This window comes from Sturnus vulgaris, chromosome 8 (assembly GCF_052056855.1).
Source record: "Sturnus vulgaris isolate bStuVul1 chromosome 8, bStuVul1.hap1, whole genome shotgun sequence".
Lineage (NCBI taxonomy): Eukaryota > Metazoa > Chordata > Aves > Passeriformes > Sturnidae > Sturnus > Sturnus vulgaris.
In genome coordinates this window covers 7,506,889-7,528,399 of record NC_142250.1, presented here as the reverse complement: position 1 = coordinate 7,528,399, position 21,511 = coordinate 7,506,889, and the positions used below count along the sequence as shown (strand labels likewise).

Here is a 21,511-nt window from a genome sequence, read left to right as displayed (position 1 = left end):
CTCATAGAAGTGGAGAAAATTACATGTCAACAACCAATTGTATTAAGAGGCCCCTTCAAAGTTATTAAAGCAGTCACCAGCGGGACCCCTCCCCCTGACGGGGTGGCCCAGAGATCCTCAGTCAGGAAGTGGTATGCCCAGATAGAACATTACTGTAACATCTTCTCTGTAACATAAGGAGCTGTAAAAAATCTGGCTATACAAGAAACTGAGAATTTGGCTAACAGCCACGATAAACCTGCCTCAGTAATTAAAGTGGCCCCTCCTTTCTCCCCTGAACAATCAGTGAATTCCTGGTTTACTGATGCCTCTGCTAAACGAGAGGGAAAAGTGTGGAAATACAGGGCAGTAGCTCTTCATACTTCATCTGGTGAACGAATTATTACTGAGGGAGAAGGCAGTGCTCAGGTTGGTGAATTAATTGCCGTTTGGAGTGTTTTCAAGCAGGAGGCACATAATACCTCTCTTGTTTGTATTTACACTGACTCCTATGCTGTGTTTAAAGGATGTACAGAGTGGCTTCCTTTCTGGCAGCAAAATGATTGGGAAGTCAACAGAATCCCAGTATGGCACAAGGAAAAATGGCAAGAAATTCTAGATATAGCTAGTCACGGGAACTTTGCTGTGGGGTGGGTGGCTTCTCATCAGACAGATGGAAATTTAGCTGGTGAATGGAATAATGCCGCTGATGAGTTAGCAAGACTAAGTCCCCTGAAAAAGGAACAAATTACAGAAGATTGGGAACACCTGTTAGAATGGTTGCATATAAAAAGACAACACACAGGTGCCAAAGATTTATACAAAGAAGCCCTTGCTCGTGGCTGGCCTGTCACCAGGGAAATGTGTAAAACATGCATATCAGCTTGTGAGCAATGCCGCAGACGACTAGAAAGACATCCTTTGGAAGATGACCCTTTGCACTTAAGGAAAGGTAAAGGCCTATGGGATGCATGGCAGGTAGACTATATCGGCCCCTTTAAGAAGTCTGGTGGTAAACACTTCGTGCTGGTGGGAGTGGAAATAATTTCAGGGTTAGTTCAAGCTGAAGCCTTTAATAGAGCTACAGGAGAAAATACTGTTAAGGCATTGCGAGAATGGTTTGGAACATTTCCAAAGCCACAGGAGATTCAATCTGACAATGGGTCTCACTTTACTGCTAAAGTAGTACAGGAATGGGCAAGGGAGGAAGGAATAAAGTGGACTTTTCACACCCCCTATTATCCTCAAGCCAACGGGATTGTAGAAAGGACCAATGGTCTTCTAAAGTGACTCCTAAAGCCACATGAGGGAGGTTGGGATCTTTGATTATGGCAAGCTGTAAAAGGTATAAATGATAGATGGGGGGTAAACGGGTGTCCCAAAATAACTGCTTTTTGTCTAAAAGCCCCAAGCATCATTCCTGCACTACAGGGACCTAATGATTCTAAAAATCCAGTCCATTATCCTGGGCAACCTGTTTTAGTAAACCTCCCTACTGTAGGAGAAGTACCACTAGTACTAAAAACTCCTCTTAATAAATATGCATGGGTAGCCACCAATGCTCTGGGAAAAGAGCATCGGATAAGTACCCGTTGGATTGTTCCATCATTTTGACCTCCTGCCTTTTGGTGGCAGACTCTGCTGTGTTTGCTTTCACAGAAGACCACCGAGGGACATGGGGACTGGACGAACCATGATCACCTTTTTGATATTTTTCTGTATCCTACCACCACACCATGGCCAAAACTCGCCCGAATGGCCGTGGTCTGAAGCTTCCATCAGGTATACCAGTGCTCTAGGACCCTACCCCAGAGATCGTCACCCAAGCCTTGCGACCGTAGTACTGCACGATTCTGAGGTATACCGTTCAAGTGACTGGGGTTGGGACAAAAAAGACTGGGCTAGGGTACTAACAGGAATAGTTGGTGAAGAAATCAGGGTAGGATGCAGAAAAGTGGAAAAATCACTTCATGAGAAAGCCACCACCATTACAATCGCCGGGAATTACTTAAAATCAGATATAACTAGTAGTTTGCACCCTAACATCACGGCGAGTCTCTGCCCCACAACAGTATGGGCATGTAAAAAACAAGCTCCCCTAATACTGTGCTGTCGCCAAAGGAAGGTTGGTAACTATACCCTGGACCCTGACACCAACAACGTTGAAGTTACAAAGCTTTGTGTGGATGAATTTACTGACTGTTGGCATAACTTTACTTTAACCAGACCAACCTATGTAACATGCTCCTGGCAGAATAACACAACAGATGAGTCCAGCTTGAAAGGCCTGACCTATAGATTCAGAATAAATGCTATAGAAAACCCCACACTAACCGCCGTAGTTATATACTGTGGTGTAAGTACCCCCCTAGTGTTGGATGACAAAAACAAGGTTTTCCCCCCTTTCTTGGTGACACAAGGTGATGATGTCGCAATAACTTGTAAATTAGCGACTGGATCCCTCACCGAACCTGCATACAGTTGGGGCATAGGATCTCATGGCCAGACTTTATATTGTAGAACCCAAAATCAAGACTGTTGGCTAAACCTAACTGCTGTACAATTTTCCTATAAAATCATGTGTGGAAAAAATGATACAAAATACTGGGGAGAACTTGATGTTAATGTTGTAACACCTACTACCCAACCACCGGTTGTGCTAAGCCCTACAATTTTTCAATTTGGACCTTATGTAATTAGAAAAACTGGCCAACAACAAATATTGTTTAATCCGGCATGGTCTCTCAAACAAATCAAATTATTGATGCAAAATAATGTCTCAGAAGTCCAACCAGCTTGTTCACGCTTTCTACAGACTTCTTTTGAGGGATGGACAACCTGGCTGCGGAAACGAAATCCTGCTAAAAAACGAATGGCAAGAGACATAACCGGTGTTGTGGGAACAGGATTGGGAATTTTGAATAGCATCGATTCGGAAGTACTAATGAATAAATTGGCTACCACAGCTGGAGATGTAACCAAATTACAACGGCCCCTGCAAACAACCTTAACAGCTTTGGGGACCCAACAATGGTTGTTATGAAACATATTACCAAGTTGGGAAAAGGTAAACGTAAATGACCACAAATTGATGATCGATGTACTTGGTGCTACTCAAAATAACATCTCTTTGACTCTCAGTTGTATCCAGGCCCAGTTGTGGATGCAGTCAGTTGCTGCTTTAATTATAAGAGAAGGTGAGGAAGGCACTTTTCCCACTGAAATCCGAAAAATAGTCTGGGACAGTGCCACTGATTTTGAAAAAGAATTCCAGTCCTGGTGGAACTTAGTAAATTTTACCTATGATCCCAGCACAAACACTGCCACAGCCTTTGTACTGACAATTCGTAATGCTTCAGTGCATTCAATATTCCCCATTATTGCATTGGGGTTGAACCATGATGGAGCTATTCTCCATCCTTTCGAGCATAGGGAATGGGCCTGTCAAATTGGTGGGAGGTGGCAAACTGTCAATTTGGAAACTTGCATTGTCTGGGAACAGCAAGGGTTTATCTGTGAAAGTAATGCAATCAGAGCTCAAGATATCTGCTTGGACACAGAACAGAATGTTTGTAACTTTGAAATCCATCCAAATGAGATTTCTGAAACTGTACTGGTATATATAGGCAATGGATGTGCATGCTTTAGAACTCCTTGTGATAGTGTTTTTATAGAAAATTTGGTACTGAATACTAAAAATCATTCAAACTTTTGTGTCTGTAATTTTACTAGGATTTCAGGATGTGATTTTTCCTATGTAGCCCCAGTTACTTCTCACCACCTTTTGCAGTCAAATTACACACTGATCCACCATCTATTGCCCACTCCAATTGGAATGAGCCTCTCTCTGGTGAAGCAATTGTTGCTACACCAAGATCTGATCGAAATTTTGGAGAAGATCAAGAAAAACGGACAGAAAACTCTAATAGCTGTTCATCACAATGTGGAAAAAATGCATCGTGTTTTAGAAAGGGTAAAGACAGATGCTGAACACAGGTGGTGGGATACTCTATTTGGGTGGTCACCTACTGCTACAGGTGTCCTGAACAAATTGTGTCATCCCACCATTGTTCTTTTGATTCTAGTTTTAATTGGTTTTGTTTTATCAGCAATTCTATACATCATGACTTGGAGAATAACGAAACGATTAACACAATTGGCATCTGTGACAGATGTACCCAGATCGGCTACTGTTGACATCCCTAGGGTTACTGACACAAGGTTTCAAATAAGATAAAATAACTAGAATTATCTTCTAATTTCAATTAGAATTGTTTAATCAAAAACTTGCTTTAAAAAAATTGATTTATTTCTAATCAAAATTGAAAAATTTAAAGAATTGAACAAATCATTTGAAGTCGTTAGCAATCAACAAAATTGAACATAATTAATCTGTTTTGTTTCCCCTTTCTCCTTTTCCTTATCCTGTCCCTTATCTTTTTCCTACTCTCCTGTCTCTGTTTTCCGGGATATGCTACCAACTTGGACGAGTCCTGAAGGCTTTACTACAACTCTACAAAGGGGCACTCTTGACGATGATCGTGAGTCACAGGGTGGTGTAAGGGTCGGTCCGAAGTTCCCCTCGATTTTGCCTCCCGACTGTCGCAAGGAGACCTTGAGGACCCCACCCAGGCTGACTCCAAACAATGGTTTACTGGCCAGGCCAGGTGGATGCTCGTGACTGTGTGCTGGTGTATTGTGTTCACTGGACTGTGCTGTTGTGGCACCAACCAGAGACTGTGTTGTATCAACTGAGGACTGCTTGTCTGTACCTGTCTCCTGCAGCACCACACAATGGTCCATAAATCTTCCCACCTTTTGGCCAGAAGCCACTCGCTTTGGAGAAGGACTATAAAAGAGCGACCCTCTGGAAAAGACCCTTTGAGATCTCTCCACTGATGAAGACCCCCTGGAGAAAACCCCTGAGATCTCCCCACGGATGAAGACTCGTCTATCGGATGACCCGTGAGGACGCCCGTCTCGTCTGTTGGTAGCTATTCTCCCATCCCTTCCTTTCCTTCCCCTTTCCCTATCCTATACCTCTCCCCTTTACCGTAACTGAATTGTTGGCATTTGATGAAATGCATTGCTGTTGTTGATTAAACTGATTTTCTGCTGTTGAATAAACTGATTTTGTCCCCTGCATTTTGCCTGTTTGCACCTTTGAGATCAAAAGAACCATCACGACCCCCGTTCTGCATTAATAGCAGATCGTGACACATAGGCATTATGGACAGGAGATGGTGAAGATGTTGATGAATGACCAAAATTGTAAAATGCTTTTGGAACGATCCGTTTCGCCCTGTGACCTGGAAGATATTCTGAGAAGAATGAAGAAGAAAGTAAGTGCTAGGCAGGAGAAATGTCTCCTTTGTGCAGGTGTTGCCACTGCTAATAGGAGATCAAACATACCTAGTCTGTCTATCTCATTCCTCTCGTGCTGAATCATTTTGCTCCTGGGAATGAGCTGTTAATCCCCACCCTGTTCATCTGCAGTCCAATAAGGAACTGATATTATTAGTTAAAAAAGTGGGGTTTTGAATATTTTGAATAATGGTCACAAACAGGAAAGGGGAAGAGGAGAAAATGAGTTTACATTTGGGTGTAACTCCCCCAGCACGCTCTCCCTACTCTGCCCCCATGTCTTGGTTTGAAAGATATGTATTTTTCTAAGAAAAGGCGAGAACCCCTTTCCTGAGATGCAGAGTGCCACCCCCTCCCTTCTAATTATTTTAGTTTCAAGTCAGAGGCTGTCAGGCAGGAGATATGGGGATAGGAATAACAGTTCTTTACTGATATCTAACAAGGCAAAATAGCAGAAATAACAACAGCTATAAAAATTGACAACAAAACAGAACAGTATAGCTCAGTTCCAGTCTCTTTTTTGGCCACAGGCCCTCTCCCTCTGTGCTCAGTTACCGGTGCTGTGGGCAGGGCAGGTCCCACGCAGTCAAAGAGGGCTGAGTGATGGCGGCAGCAGCCCAGGGTTGAGAGGGATGGGGGAGAGACTCTCCCCTCACGGTGTCCGTCGTGGTGTTCGGCAGAGTGTCCAGAGGTAGTAGGATGAGGTGGGAAAGCAGCAGAGCGATGTCCAACGGCAGGGAGCGTGGATCTCGGCGCTGGGATGGCAGGGGAGATGCCAGATCAGAGCCCGGGCCGTCCTCCGTTCACTCCACGAGCCAAGTGAAAGCGAGAGCCCGCTCCAGACCCCTCTCCCACCTTTTCCTTTTCCGGGCTCCCCCATCCCCCCACCCCGCTGCGAGAGAGCACTATAGCTATTAAGGTGTAGCCACAAATACTTAGCATAACAATGGGAGAAATGCCACAGAAAGAAAAGGGAACAATTCAACCCCAAACACCCCAGAAAAGCAATTAAATGAGAATAGTGCTTCTGAAGAGAATAAAGTCTTTGCAAAAGACACTGGAAGTAGTAGTGCCAAGACAATTTCCAAAAATGCAAATTTGTCCAAGTCAATCCTAATTACTGCAATTACTGTCTGTCTTTTGGGAATATTGCTTGCTGTCAAACCTTGTGGAGCTGGTAGAAGCTTGGTGAATTCAGCAGCATTCAGTAGAAAATGATTTGTTTGTTTGGGGGGAAATTTTATTCTTTTATCTACATTATAAAAGGGATTGTGCCTTTGAGCGGGAAAAGGGAGAGCCAGGTTGAACCAAATCACCATCCAACATAATGGGACCACTCCCCAAAGAGTCCAAATTTTTCTGCTGCTTCCTTTATGAACATTCGTTGCCAACCAGTTTGCATTCTTCCCATTTATAGTCAAGACTCATGAATTTGGGTTTTAGACTGCTGCTCAGTATGGCAGCACCCATAACCTGCCTTGAGCTATTGCAAACAGAGTATTGGCATCACTGATTCTCTGGCCTGTTTCCTTCTGTCAGTTAGGAAATGTTTCCCTAAGCCTTGCTAGAAGTGATCCTGGTTCTAACTTGTGTTTTAAACAGGCAATTTCCTATTTAATATTCTAAAGATTGATGGGGCTTTCTCTATGTCTTTGTAGGGGATGGAAGAGCAAAATGGTGAACGCCCTTCTGTCAAGAGCCCAGTGAAGAAGAGGAGCGATGGCTCCAAGCAACCTCAGGCCACATTGCCTTCTAGTCAAAGGTACTGAGCACTTTTGTTAGATGAGACAAAGCACATGACAAGCTGGACATATCTCTTCCTCAGGAAAATCTTTTTAGCAATGATGGCCTGTGCCAGAGATTGTTTCCTTTCCCTACAAATGCTCTGTGGCACGAAATGTCTACTTCTGCATTGCACTGAACAAACTTCTCTGGAGAGGTTTCCACAAAAATTAGGCAACAAAAGGCATCCATTGGTTGCAGCTCAGACAATTCAGTGCAGTGTTGAGGGCAGTGTTGTTGTGGTTAGGAGAGGGCTATATTTCCACTGCCTGACTTGGGACAAGTCAATTCAACCAGGGTTTTTTTACATCTGAGTGGAGTTTTTTCAGATGGGTGTTTTGATGAGAACTCCCAGCCTAGAAAGCATGATGCCATTCCCTAAACCAACCATTCCCGTACAAATGGTTTGGCCTGGCTGAACCATGCTTTTCTTACCCTCCAACATTACCAAGTTTGAGTAGTAAGTAGCAAGGCAAATCCTGAGCAACTTTGGTCAACAGGTGTCTCAATGGGGACTTTTTGTCTTGATAATTCTGTCCTTCATATAGTTTGCTTGATGGACAGCATGTTTGGTTGATTTCCCACTGTGCTGCAATCTGCATTGAAGAAAGGAATTTGGTCCTTGCTGTGTCTTCATGACAGTGGCAGAGCTACTTGTACCTGTTCTCCCCTGATTAGAGAGGGGATTTATTTAGCTCTGTCATGCTCAGCGGTGGCAGCAAAGGACCACATGCTTCAGTAGCATAGCTAGGAGCTTCCCATGCTCATGGAAGAGACAGGTTGATCCAGGAGAATTGTTCCCAGTGGGTTTATGAAGCTGTGGATCTAGTCTCTAGGAATGCAAACTTAATGTGAGTGTTGTGCTGGGATGTCTGTCTTCTGTTTTTATCTGTGTTACTGATTTTCTGGATGCTTCAGATATGCCCCTGTTCATCTGCTCAGATGCATGTGAGCTCCTGTTCCATATTGTCATTCTGTTACAATTGTTATTGGTGTAGAGACATTTCTCCAGAGTGATGAGTTTACTTATTACAAGACTCACATCTCCCATAAGAGGAGGCATTTAAACTTGGCAGTAGAGTTTCTCTTTCCCCACAAAGCAATGTGTGCCTGGGAAGCCATCTGAAGATAGATGAGATGCATCTCATCCTTGGTTTTGCTGAGTGAGCACTGGCGAGGATGTTACTTACAGATTGACTCCCATAAGGATTGTCATGAGGTCCATGTGGTTTTTCAGAGCATCATGATTTTCTAGCTTGAAATCACATCATTAGGAAAGCTCCTGTAGATGTTTTGCTCACAATTATCTGCAGGTATTGTCACCAACAAATTGTAATTTCGTTTGATTTTCCAGGGTGAAGTCAACCTCTGATGGATGCCTCCTCCACCATCCAAAAACCCAGGTCACATTACCTCCAGCTAGGGATGAAATCGAGCTGCTCCAGAAGCTCTACAATCTCCTGGAAGCCAAGGGGTTTGAGGCACGGCTGGAAGGAGTGGCACTCCTCCTAGAGCTGTGCAAAAACCTCCCCAAGCTCATCACCACTCACATTGTCCAGGTATGTAGGGTATCTTCACTGTTCCTTCCCGTTAGCTCCTCTCCCAAGCCTGTAGCAGTAAAGTTAATTCAGTGTGTCTTGGCACTGCCTCCTGGCTGTTTGGGACAGGCTGGTCCCTTTGACCCAGACCAATTTAATGGAGGTCCAGGCTTCAGGACAAGTTCTTTCAGTCCAGCTGCATTTGTCTGGCAGGTGCCTATTGATGCTGTTCATCAGATGATGCCAGAATTTTCCATTGGTGTAACTTCTGCTGTCTCCTAGTCGCAGTTGGGTTAAGTGAAGGGAATCCAGCCACTGAAAGCATGGCAATTATTCTCTAGACAAAAAATGGATTTGGATGGGGAAGTGTTAGGCTGGGCTAATTTAAACCAAGGGTACTTTTGTAAACTCCATCTTGTCTTGCACAGTCAAAACTCTGGCTATTTCTTTCCATTCTTGTCTCCATTCCACTTGGTAGTGATGGTGCTCATCCTAGTTGTTTTTATTTTTCTCTTTGGAAAAGGAGGAAAATGGCCAAGGACAGGTCTCGTCCTTCTCCTCCCAGAAGCTGCTTTCCCCCTTTTTCTAGAAAATGGTGCCTAATAATCACAGAATCACTAGATTGGAAGAGACCTTCAAGATCATTGAATCCAGATGTGGCTGTCAAGGGACTGAACCTGCTCTAATGAGAGCTGTACAGCACATTAAATTTCAGAAGTCTACCTGTTTGTTAGACAAATTGTCTGGATTCTGGAAGAGTTGATCAGAGGCCTGCATTTCTGCAGACAGGTTCTGAGATAGACAAAATAAAACTTAGATGTCGTCTGGCCATAGTTTTGCAAAATCATGAATTGCTCTCAGTACTTGAGGCAACTATATAGAAAAATGGGCATTTTAAATATCTGCTTCCACACTTGTAAAGCAAAGGTAGTCTTTTGAATGAATAAATGCAATTAATTTAATGATTTATAGGTGAAGCGTGACACCATAGGAACTATTCTGTCCTCATGCAAACCTCTTAAAAGAGATGAAAACCTTTACTCCAGAATGAGGTTGAGCAGCCATTCCAGTGAGTGGCCCACAGGAAAAGAGTGGAATTGTGCAAGCATTTGCTGACCTGACAGAAAGGATCACATTCATCTTTAACATTGCTGAATGCTCATTTCTACATCCATTCTTCAGACATTGACGTTTTAATCCAGCTTCCATGCTCTTTGTTCTCTTCACGGATTTTTGATTCTTTTGTCCTGAGAATATCTGACACACAAAAGAAAGTGAAGCAGATGGCGCTGGACGTGCTGGCAGAAATGATCACTGTCCTGGAAGATGCCTTGAACCCGGTGATCATCCGTCTGGTGGAAAGAATCCTAAAGAACCTGAACTCAAAGGACCCTGGGGTTTGTGCCACAGCTGTGAATGCTCTGGAAGCATCCATTGCTCATTTAGGTAAGGATGAGCCCTGACATGGACTCTCCCCAACTGTGTCTCTGCCTCTCTGACACAAGAGAACACTGAGTGCCTTGAGAGCTCTTGGTGCCTGTGGAACGCTCCAGCTGATATCCATGGGGCAGGATGGCTGTAGGAAATAGCTACACAGGCAAGGGCTGCTCTAAATTCCTTTGCTGCCGAGATTTATGTCAGCTCTGAAAATGCTGCTCAAGGGAAATAGGCCTGAAAAATGGAGAGTTGAAGATGCAGATCTTCAAGGGCAGTTTCTACTTTCTCCACCTCAGCTGCTCTGTGACCTCATGGACTACCTGATTCAGTGCCTTCCTGTATCCCAAGTCTGGGCTTCTTCCTGCTTACTCTGCAATGCAAAACCGTTTCACTGCTTACTTGTGATTGAACTATCGAGATCTGCGATGTGAAATGTCTAACATAGCTCCGGCAGAAAACTTTTCATTTACAAATGTGAAAGGATAGGCTGGAAGGAAAGAAGAAAAGGATTCAAACATCAACAGAAATTTACTTGATTTTATAAGCTGAGGCTGCCCTTGCCTTTTCCCTCCCCACTCTCTTTTCTCCTATGACCTCAGAAGATTGAGCAGAAATGTGTGTTTCTCTTGTAGATAAAGTATCACTGATGAAAGAGTTTAGCAACCAGTGGAGTCAACTGAGTGGCCAAGCTCTGCTGGAGGTCACAGTGTGTATCACAGGTATGGCCTCCCCTTGTAAGTCAAGAGGTCTTCCCAGGGAATATTTACAGGGAAATATCTTTTTCCATTCATCAATCAATGGAATCCATCCCATTGTTTCTTTTATCTCTCAGTGCTAGCCTTATCTACCAGCAGATCCAAAACTCATTTGTAAAGACAAATTCAACATTCCTCTCAGAGAGTAGAGTAGCTGCTCCAACTGGGGAGGTGCTGAGCTTGTCCCTGCTGCCCAATCCCCATGGCAGGTGTGTTTGGCAGGTTTTCCCTGGCTGCTGCAGAGGTGTGCAGCACCTGAGATGGGGGCGGTGCTCGGCCTGGGGGCTGAGCTCTCCCTGGGGCATCTCAGAAGCCACGTGCAGGAAAGGGAAGGGCTAAAAATACCCGAACTGGCTCCTCTCTTGGAAGCTCAGGGACATCTGTGATTCTTCAGGGAAAATGGTGGCAAGTGCTGTTGCAGGGGATCCGTTTCTTTTGTCCTCATGGGATTGTCGTTTTGCTCTTGGAAAGTTTTGAGGCTGAACCCTGCAGTGCCTGGGGTCACAGCTTAGGTCAAAACGCAACACACATATTAGAGGCATGGATTTGGTGCAAGGCAGCCTTTGGGGGCAGAGGGGCAGAAGCAGAGTGCTGAGGCTCCCTGTCTGTGCTGTCCAAGTGGCATTGGACTGAGCATTTCATGTCTTCCTGTGTCACTGCTGTCCAAAATGCTACAATTGCAGCTGATAATTGATCCCTCAGAGGAGCTTGCTATGTCAGCAGTAGGCAAGGAATGGGAAAATGATAATCTTAATATATAGTAGAGAAGAAGATTTATCGCCTTGCTTGAACTGAGGCTAAATCCACTGCTAAGTGAGGCAGCATCTTGAAATGCAAGGTTTGATACACTTTGTGTCTTCATTTGGAATCTCAGAAGGACAATGTTCAGTGAATAGGAATGTCAAAGGCCCTTTAAAGGGCATCTGTACAAAGGGAATCTCCATCAGGATGGAATTTATTTTTGGAGTTATTTTGATCTCCTTTTCAAAGAAAGGAATGAAACATAAATTAGGACTGCTTTAGAAAGAGCAGATGTTCTCTCTGAGATTTAGTCGGAAGAGACAGTGGTTTATCAAGTCCTATATTGACTGATGTCTTTAAATACTTTTAAAATCAAATTAACTCCCATTTTGAAATGGGTACCATAACCCTTTTTCTACTTAGCAGAATTGGGTTTGGTTGCTTTCAGGAGCTGTTTAAATGTTGATGACTGCTGGGGGATTAACAGCCTAGAAAAAATGAAGTCTCTTCCACTACAGAATAAGAAGTGGCTGCTATACAACTTTTGGCCTGTGCATAAAATAAGAATGTACTGCCGAGCATTTCAGGGTTTGATCTCTCAGCCAAATCTGCCATGTAAGGAGCCTATTGGTAGGAAATTTTAGTGTGTGTTTGATATAGTTCAGTTCAGGAAGTGAGCAGGGAACAGGATTCAGAGAGAATATGAAAAAACCCTCGTGATCTGGTTAAAATTCAGTCCCCTGTGTATTATTTTTTCTCTCTATTCTGCTGTTTCAGTAGACATTGCAAGAAAATATGCCATCAACATTGGAAGGGGAAAGGCTATTAAAATGTGGAGATGCACAAATGCCACGACAATGGGGTCTGGGTAGTTATCTAAGACAACCTGACGTTTGAACAGGTGTTTGTTGGAAGCCACAAAAGCATTCTGCCAAAGACACCAGCTGGTCACTGATGTTTCTAATCCATCTGTCAAGCAGCACCCATCTCTGGTGGGCTGGAAGTGTAGTCCAATACTATCCTTTGCTGTCTGTCACTGAGCAAAGGGAAGAGCCAGATTAGACTTTGGCACTTGATATCAAGAGTCACAAAAATGGTATCATCCTTTATATTAGAAATCTCTCAATTGCCTCTGTACAGTGCACTTCCAAATCTTCAGTGTGGGCTTAAAGAACTTCCTAATGGAAATAACAGGCAAGCTGACATTTCAGTCATTAATCTGCTCACTGCATCAGTCTGTTGATGCAGAAGCAGATAATGAAGTGATCTAGTACAGGTAGAAATTCTCAAAAATATATAAGGTTCTGTTTGGAGAAATTAGTCCTGAGAGGTTGGTGGTTCTGTTTTAGGGAGCATCAGCTGCTTTGGCCGTTCTGGATCATGGGGCTCTGAGTGCTGTTGCACTGATCTTAGCCAGAGGGGTTTCTGAGAAGCAAAACCAGAGGTAGATCCTGGTTTGCCTTGAGCTTGGTGGTTAAGGAGCTTGTGTCTCTGTCCTGGCAGTGCTTGTGGAAGGCGTTTATGGCAGGAGCCCTGAGGTCGTCCAGCGCTACGCCCTGCCCGTGCTCTGGTCCTTGCTGGAGAACAAGGCGCTGCCTGTCCGAAGCGCCAATGTCTGCACTGTGGTCACCAGGCTTGCCTCTGCCCTCCACGAGGTGATGGGCACCCAGCTGCAGAAGCGTGCTGCCAGCCAGCTTCCACATGTGCGGAAAAACCTCTCCAGCATTTTGGGCTGGTGAAGGATGGATGTTCTCCAGAAAGTTGACCAAGTGCTGAGATGGACACCTCCGGATTTGACATTTTAGCTGTGCCAAAACCGACAAAATACTAAAGAAGGTTGTGCATCTGCCCCTGCTCTCTCCACTGCCCTTCATAGTCATGGCATGCTCAGGGGGCTGAAACAACTGCAGACTGAGGACAAGGGGAAGGCTGAGCAAGGCTCAGCCTCACACAGAGGTAAGGTGGGAGCTGGGCCGCTGTCTGGCAGGAGGAAGGGTCTTGTGCCAGCCTGGAGAGCCTGTGCACATTGCCAGGGAACAGTTCTGTCCTGCAGCTGTCCCCTGCCCTGAGCTCTGCTGCTCCCAGTGCCCTATGGAACTGTAGGGCTGCTGAGCTTTGGGACAGGGAGAGGAGCAGGAGGCTGCATGTACAGCTGAGCCATTGCTGGAAAGCACAGGGCTCTGGGCTCCCTGCTGTACCAAGGTATCCCAGAGGCCAGGGTGTTCGCGTGGGAGCTTTGTGCAAGTGGGTCAGGGTGTGCCCCTGTTCTGCCTCAAGTGACTGCTGGCAGGAGCATGTTTCCCTGTGCAGCTATGTAGAAGTTTCCGGGAAATATGTCCCAATAAATGTGGAGCTGTAGAGTCTTTAGTTTTACTTTGTGGCCTGTGTTAATACTTTGTGTCTCCACTTTGCAGATCTTGCCTGCTACAGTGTTACCAGGACATTTTGTCTGGACGTTCCTATGTGCTTTAATCCACGAAGTCCTTGCCTCCACTCCAGAAGGGCTCTTTCCTCCAAGATCAGGAAGGAGCTGCCACCTGTCTGAGAACTGATTGAAAGACAGGATTCATACATTAGCCTGTAGAGTTACAGATGTACATATGTTATGATCGGTAGCTGTAGGTTTGAAGAAAGAGGTTTCGATTGTAGGAATGTGTAAAACAGGGGTCTCTCTCAGAGAGAGATTAGAATGCAGGAATTGAATTAAAACCTTTAGACATTTATGTAAAATATACTCAGCCACTGGTACATGAAATAGAGATGCAAGATTAACTTTTGAGTAAATAAATGAGAATGTATTTTACGTGCCTTAAAGAGCAAATGCCTTAGGATCTAGTGTAAAAAGCAAGCTTCTAAAAAAAGCTTTAGTAAGAGCTCAAAAACTGTTCTAGACATAATAAAAATACAGTAAGAGTACTGCTCACATTCTTCAGATAAAACAGATAGGCTCTATATGTAACCTTGCATATTATAGAACTAGAATTCTAATAGGTTTAGTAGAAATGCTTCAGATTCATGTTTTTAGCTCCTTGGGTAATTTATAAATAAGAATCCAGGCACTAGGGAGAGACTCTCTCTCCCCGTCTCTCCTCACCACCGTCATCACTGTCCGGAAGAAGATTGGAGCTGCTGCAACTTCTATCTCTGCTTGAGAGTCCGTGCCAGGCCACAGCTTCCACCCCTGCTCAGGAATCTGTACCAGGCTGCAGCTTCTGCTTCTCATCAGGACTCTACTTCAAAACCTTTTAGCATAGACTTTAACTCGTGGGACTCTTGCTCTTTTGAAATTGATGTGCCTTTACAATCAACAACTTTACAGCAACCAACAACTTCTCTGCTCTTTAGAAGACCTAAACCAATGACAATCTCAACATTTGATTGTATCTTCAATATTTTGATGATATATTTTTAATTGTATATATTTTATTTTGATTAAATGCTTATGGGTGTTATTAATTATAAATAAACGAAATTTTTTCAAAAACAAGCAGAGAATCCACAACCATCACCTGCTAGCCTGGGGGAAATGTGCTGTGTTTATGGAAGTGCAGCTCACTTGGTGTGCCACGTCTCACTGTACCTTTCCTTGCTGGGCCTCTCCTCTTCCTCTTTTGACATGTTTTCTTTGTGACATTTCGGCTGCCATTTGTGACTTGGCATTACAATGGGGCCACATATTGACATGTTTTGGGGACACTGGATCCAAGAGATTCTGTGTATTCAAAAGTTTTTCACCTGGATGTATTCTGCGCTCGCAAAAGACCTGAGCAAAGAAACAAAGAGAAGTGTTCCAAAATCCCAAAGCTTTGCTCCTTTGCAATCTCACCCAGATCTGGCTCAGAGGTGTCTTCAATCACCATTTCATAGGTAAGAAGATGTCGTGGGAAAAGATGCACTGCTTTAGAAAAGACATTTGTATGAAGATTTACAGAGCACAGCAGTTCAACAGTGTTGTTGGCAACTTGATTGCGGAAGGATGAGTGGATTGTGAGGCCAACAAAAAGTGACAAGGTTTCCTCAAATCTATTTATACTCCTGAGTGGCAATCAGCTCAGGGCAATGGCATAATACCCTAGTGCATCCCACACACATTCTGCCTCCAAGAAAAGCTAGGCTTGGCTTCTTAGAGTGAAATAAATAGAAGAGTAATCAAATGGAGGATTAAACTCATCACTTTAGAGTTACTCTTCTGCTTTCCAGTGTCAAGCCTCTACCTCATACTCCCAGGCTTTATTACAAGTGTTTGATATTGCTTAAAAATTCACAGGCAGCTTTATCAGGAAAAACAGATTGAATATTAATCAAGAGCTCTACAGAATTTGTTGACAACATTCACTTTAGTACTTGCTAGTCAGTTGAGGCACAAACAAGGGGAAAAAAAGCAACGAACAAATTGGAGTCAATCAAACCAGAAATGAACTGAGAACTGTGTGCATGTGTGTGAGTGTGTGTTGGTGTGTGTGTGTATGTGCTTTTAGGTGCATTAGACAAAGGGACAGAAAGGACAAGGATAAAAAGGAATACGGCCTAAAAGCTTAGCAGCACTCACTCAAGCTTAACAGAAGTTAAACTGGAGCCTCCAGGAGAGGGGGGATGGGCCCAGGATCCATTGTTGATGGGCGATCCTGCGAGTGCAGCAAACTGGAGAGCTCGCTGGCTCCGAGAGGCCCCACTGCAAGGGAGGTTGCTGCTGGCAGCCGCTGTGGTCTAGGAGAGCTCCAAGGGCTCCTTTTGGAGCACTGTTGATGGGCCACAAGAGAGTGGCCTCAGCCATAAAATGCTTTGTCATGGCCGCACTTTGGGGCAGCAGCCTGCCTTTGAAAGCATGAGAGGAAGCATCTTGTTCCATCCAGGCAAGAAAAGCAGTTTCCAAGGTTGTTCATGGGAAAGCCCAGGAGCTAGTTAGGCAGCACAAGTTCCTGGGAGCACTCCGTGTTTGTGATCAGCTCCAGAGGAGCTGAGCCCAGGCGCTGTTCAGCAAGGCCGAGGCCTAACAAGCTTTTCTGAGATCACAGTGTGGCCTGACAAGGCCACGGGGGATTCACCATCACTATCTGAAGCATGAAGTTTTGAGGTAGGGTAAAAAGGCCTTGCCGCAGTGGAAGTCAGCCAGTTCCTCATGTGTTGCAGTGTGTTTCTTGTTAATGGTAGGTTTTGTCATTGTCTAATCTTGTGGTTTAGTCCAAAATTATACCCTCTCACCCACCTTGTCAATCTATCTTAAACTACCTGTCAATCCTGCTTTGTGCCTGCCTCCTGCTTAGAATTCCTCTTTGGAAATCCCCTAAAACTCAACATCTCTTTAGTCCATGTGGCCCAGTTTTCCCCCATACATTTCTCATTGGACAATGCCTTTGTAAACTCTACCCTTTATCCCTCCTCAGAATTTCTCCAATTTGATAAGAAGTTATACCTTCCCCTTGAACCTTCCCCATATTTAAGTTGCTGCAGCTTTGCCATTTCTGTCTTTTGTCCCGAGGATTGCCCAAAGTAATAAATCCTTTTTATCCGGTGCAAAAGTACTCCCCATCTTCCTTGCCTCCTTCAAATGCAATCTGACAGCCAAAAGGCCATGGAGCCATAGCTTGAGCCACATCTAAGGCCTCCTGTTCCCGCAGTGTGACCCACTCTGGGCAAGGGACCGTAGTGGCAAAGTGAGCACAGCTCTGGTCACTGTGTCACTCAGGCACGTGATGTGGGAGAATCACAATGTGCTACTGATTCCATCTCTCCCCACTTTTCCAAGTTCTTGGTGGCAAGGTCACTTAGCTTTGACACAGAGCTCGCAAGAAGTGCTCCTGTAGTTTTCTGCACAATGAATTCAAGTGTGATTACATGTCCCAAATCATGTTCTCTTAAGGTTTAACTGCATGATTTGTGGAATTTCTGGAGCAGCAAAATTGCTTCCTCAAACATTTACTGAGCATGACATGGAGTACAGAGGAAAGATTTAACGTTAAAAGCATTGACCTGGCAAAGCTCTTTTGACAAGTTCTGCCCTGAGCTTTCCTTTGGAAGATCTGAAAGATTGAATGGCACCAGCACAAGCTCCTGCAGGGGCCTCTTGCCAGCAGAGCAGGGCTGTCAGCCGTGGAAAAAATGTTGGCACAAGCAGCAGCTTAGCCAGGGCAGCAAATCAAGAGCTGGCAAGAAGCTGATCTGAAGGCCAAACCTCCTTAGCTCCTACCAAGAGGGTTGGAACAGTTCTTCATTCCAATGAGGTGGAGTGCTGGATACCCCAGCTCTGTGTGAGGACTGGACGCAAGTTTGCTCCCACTGAGTGCTGTGATGGTTTCTGCAGGAGCTGTGGGCTCCTGTGTGTGCCAGACACAATAAGGAGAGAAGGAGCCAAGTGCACTGACACAACTTTGCCTTGAGCATAACCTGGCCTTGACCAAACACACTGAAAGGTTTCCCTTTTGGCCCATTTCTAAAGATGTCAGATCAGCTGTTAGATGACTCAGGTTGGTTTGGTGTCAAGGAATTTCCCTCAGAAATACCAGGTTTGTCTTCCTCTCTGCCTTCCCCTCAGCAGCCTTGGGGATGTTCCTATGTGAAGCCATCTATCTAACACAGTTTGAGACACCTTAAAACAGGACACTATGGAATAAGTTGTCTCATCCAACATGTTCCAAAAATTCTTTTCCAGCAATAGGAAATCAAAACTAACAAATGAAAGTAGGAAAAAAACAACAGATTATTAACAAACAGAATGCCTACAAAGCAAGGAAAAACAAGTCAGTAACTCCTGGATATCAAACAGTCAGACCTCACTGTCCTCCCCACTTGAACAAAGACCCAAAATGCCAGAGGAAAATCCCCCCATGACGTGCGTTACAAGATGTGCCGGGTTCTCTCTCAGGAAAAACAGGAGCTGCCACGGAGCTGTTCAAGCAGCAGATGAAAGCTCGGTGGCTCGTCCGGTGCCAACTTTCTCCCAATGGCACAGCTCCATGGAACGGTCCCGGCAGGTGAAGCAGCTGGGCTGGAGCCCCTCGGTGTCTTTTCTCCCTGGCACGGCTCAGCTCACAGACTCTTGCGCTGGGAGTGGGGCCGCTCCACTTCTGCCAGCACCATGTGCCTGCTCTTGGACAAACAGTTTTCTGCCAGGAGAGCCCTGCATGCTGTTCCACTCATCTTTCATAAAGGCCATCCAACCAACTCCAAACACTCTGCCTACAGCAGCTTTCCACACAGGGCTGCAGAAATCCAGGACAACTGCAAGTGAGTCTTGGAAGGGTTTTGTCCTGTTCCTGCCAGCAGAATTCTCCATGATCTGATGCAACTTTATTCTGATGGAACATGAGAGCTGAGAGTTATTCTTAAAATATTTCATGATGAGTAACACGCCTTGGGAGCATGAGGTACAGGGCTGACATGCGAAAGCATGATCATAGCCTCCAAAGTGACCAGGTAATTGTCCATTTTATTACTCCTTATTTATTTCACACACTAATAAGGGATGCCAAGATTTTCGTGGAGGCAAAACAGGCATGGGATACGCTACGGTGACTTTCAGGATCAACAGGGCTGGCAGTGACAAAGCAGGCAATCTGCTTCATTGTGGGCCACTACAGAGCTACAGCCCAATGTAGGTTTAAGTAGCATGGTATTATTAAGAGCTCCTTTCCTGCATGAGATTCAAAAAGATGGTCCCAAATGATCTTCTTGCAAGCATGCAGTAAGGAACTGATCCAATGAACATTTGACTTTGGCAATTACACTCTTCCCTTTTTTCTTTTGACAAAGACACTTGAGGTTTTTCCCCACTCTTCCAATGCTGGCAATCGCTGTTTCCCATTTACTGTTTTTCGCCAGAGAGTGATGCTACAGCTGCTGCTTTGAAACAAAAAGCCCTGACATCTGGATATCTTGAAGGAGCATGAAATGCCTGTTAAGTGTTAATATTGGAAGCTACTCAGATCTTCACGTACCAGGACTCTGAAGCACCAGCAGGAGGACCAGGCATCATTCCCCTTTGTGGATGTTCATGTTTCTGGTGTGCAAGAGCAATGACTTTGAGGAGGGACAAAAATGCCCCTATTCAAACAGTGGGTGTGCAAGGAGATGTGAAGTTGCACTGTCTTTTCTAAGATACTTGGGAAAGATTTAAGAGAATATTGGGACATGGAGAGGGTCCCTAATTTTGTCTCCAGAGGAATCCCTCTGCTGGTGATGGCAATCCTATAAGCTCACAGACTAGTTTTCCCTGACACCTGCCACCCTGCCTGGGCTTTACTAGGCCAGGACTAGACTCACAGCTAAGCAAACACATAAGAGTTTGACAGAGAGTTTTTCCTTCAGAAAACCTAATTAACACTGTCACATTCATTTTCTTCTGTAACATCTGAAGCTGGCAACTGTGAGGACTTGGCTGTCAAAAGGTTACAGTTTGCACTGGGCTCAAAACTGTTTTTCCCAAAGGCAAAGCAAATTGAAATGTTTGAAAGTTTAAAAGATTCAAATGACGATGACAGGAAACTGCAAAATAATTACTGGAAAGGCAGCATTCTCAATGATCATGCAGCCCACCAAAAGCTGGAGCTGAATCCAGAAGTGCTTGTTCCAGCTATTCAGGAATTCATTACCCTGTAAGCACTGATCCATGGTAAGAAATGATCCAATACCCCTGGGCTGAATGGATTCCAGGCTGTGGAATCGATTTGAGGAACAGTTGACAAATGTTTTTGACCTCACAGCCCATTCATCCTTCTGCATACATGTTCCAAACAGCGCTGTTGGTCTGCTGTGCTGGGTAAATATACATACAAACGTCTTTTCCAAAGCAGTGCATCTTTTCCCATGTCCTCTTCTTACCTATGAAATTGTGATTGAAGACACCTCAGGGCCAGATCTGAGGGAGATTGCAAAGGAGCAAAGCTTTGGGATTTGGGCACACGTCTCTCTGTTTCTTTCCTCAGAGCGCAGAATAAATCTAACTAGCAAACTTTAGACTATAGAGGATATTTTGGGTCCGTTGTCCCTCAAACATGTCAGTGGGTGCCCCCCTTGTAATTCCAAGAAATAAACAGCAGTAAGAAACAAATGACACCAAGATAACAAGGCCAAAGAGGAAGAGGAGAAGCAAGTGAAGAAAGAATATAATGAAACACGGGTACATCGAGTGAGCTGCACTCTGATAGCCTCTACACTAGTAGATCATGGACGCACAATCTCTTCTTGCTTTTTTTTTTAATAATTTTATTTAAACTATTAAGAAAAAATAATCAAACTACTTACAATTAAAACGATAACCTCAAAATTTAATAGATACAATAAAAACACGTTCATTCAAACCTACACCTAGTTATATATACGTCTATAAGTATAAAGAGTAATGAATAAATCCCCCTCTTCAATCACTCTTTGGAGAGGCAGCAGCTTCTTTCTGTACCCAGAGGAAATAGAACTCTTCTGGATGGGAGGTAAGGACTTTGCGGCTCAGGGAAGAAAGGAAGTGTCCAGGGAAAACTACTGTGCAAGAGTGGAGCCAGTGAGGTCTGCAAAATGGAGACACAAAATGTAACACAGAGGCTGCAGTGAAAACCTAAAGCATCTGAAGCTCCATATTTCATGGAACACATATCCTGGAAACTTCTAAATAGCTGCACAGGGAAACATGCTCCTGCCAGCAGCCACTTGAGGCAGGAGAGGAGCACACCCTGACCCACTTGCACAAAGCTCCCAGGGGAACACCCTGGCCTCTGGGATGCCCTGGGACAGCAGGGAACCCAGAGCCCTGTGCTTTCCAGCAATGGCTCAGCTGCACATGCTCCTCTCCCTGCCCCACAGCTCAGCAACCCTACAGCTCCATAGGGCACTGGGAGCAGCAGAGCTCAGGGCAGGGGACAGCTGCAGGACAGAACTGTTCCCTGGCAATGTGCACAGGCTCTCCAGGCTGGCACAAGACCCTTC

General features: G+C 44.7%; 1 protein-coding gene across 1 annotated transcript; it reads left to right on the top strand.

The window, feature by feature from the left end:
- The first annotated feature begins 1,614 nt into the window (after nt 1–1,614).
- LOC148222973 (TOG array regulator of axonemal microtubules protein 2-like) lies at nt 1,615–11,071 on the top strand. The gene is made up of 4 exons (XM_088168774.1): nt 1,615–4,969; nt 5,148–5,321; nt 7,002–7,105; nt 8,480–11,071. The coding sequence occupies exons 2-4, from the start codon at nt 5,220–5,222 to the stop codon at nt 8,943–8,945; spliced, it is 672 nt and encodes a 223-aa protein (XP_088024900.1). The 5' UTR covers nt 1,615–4,969; nt 5,148–5,219; the 3' UTR covers nt 8,946–11,071.
- Nucleotides 11,072–21,511: the final 10,440 nt, after the last annotated feature.

Bases quoted from the DNA above. Each gene is read 5' to 3' on its own strand.
- LOC148222973 (XM_088168774.1), top strand. From the start codon at position 5,220: ATGGTGAAGATGTTGATGAATGACCAAAATTGTAAAATGCTTTTGGAA. The intron at 5,322-7,001 runs GTAAGTGCTAGG...ATGTCTTTGTAG, and splicing joins TGAGAAGAATGAAGAAGAAA to GGGATGGAAGAGCAAAATGG. The intron at 7,106-8,479 runs GTACTGAGCACT...TTGATTTTCCAG, and splicing joins ACATTGCCTTCTAGTCAAAG to GGTGAAGTCAACCTCTGATG.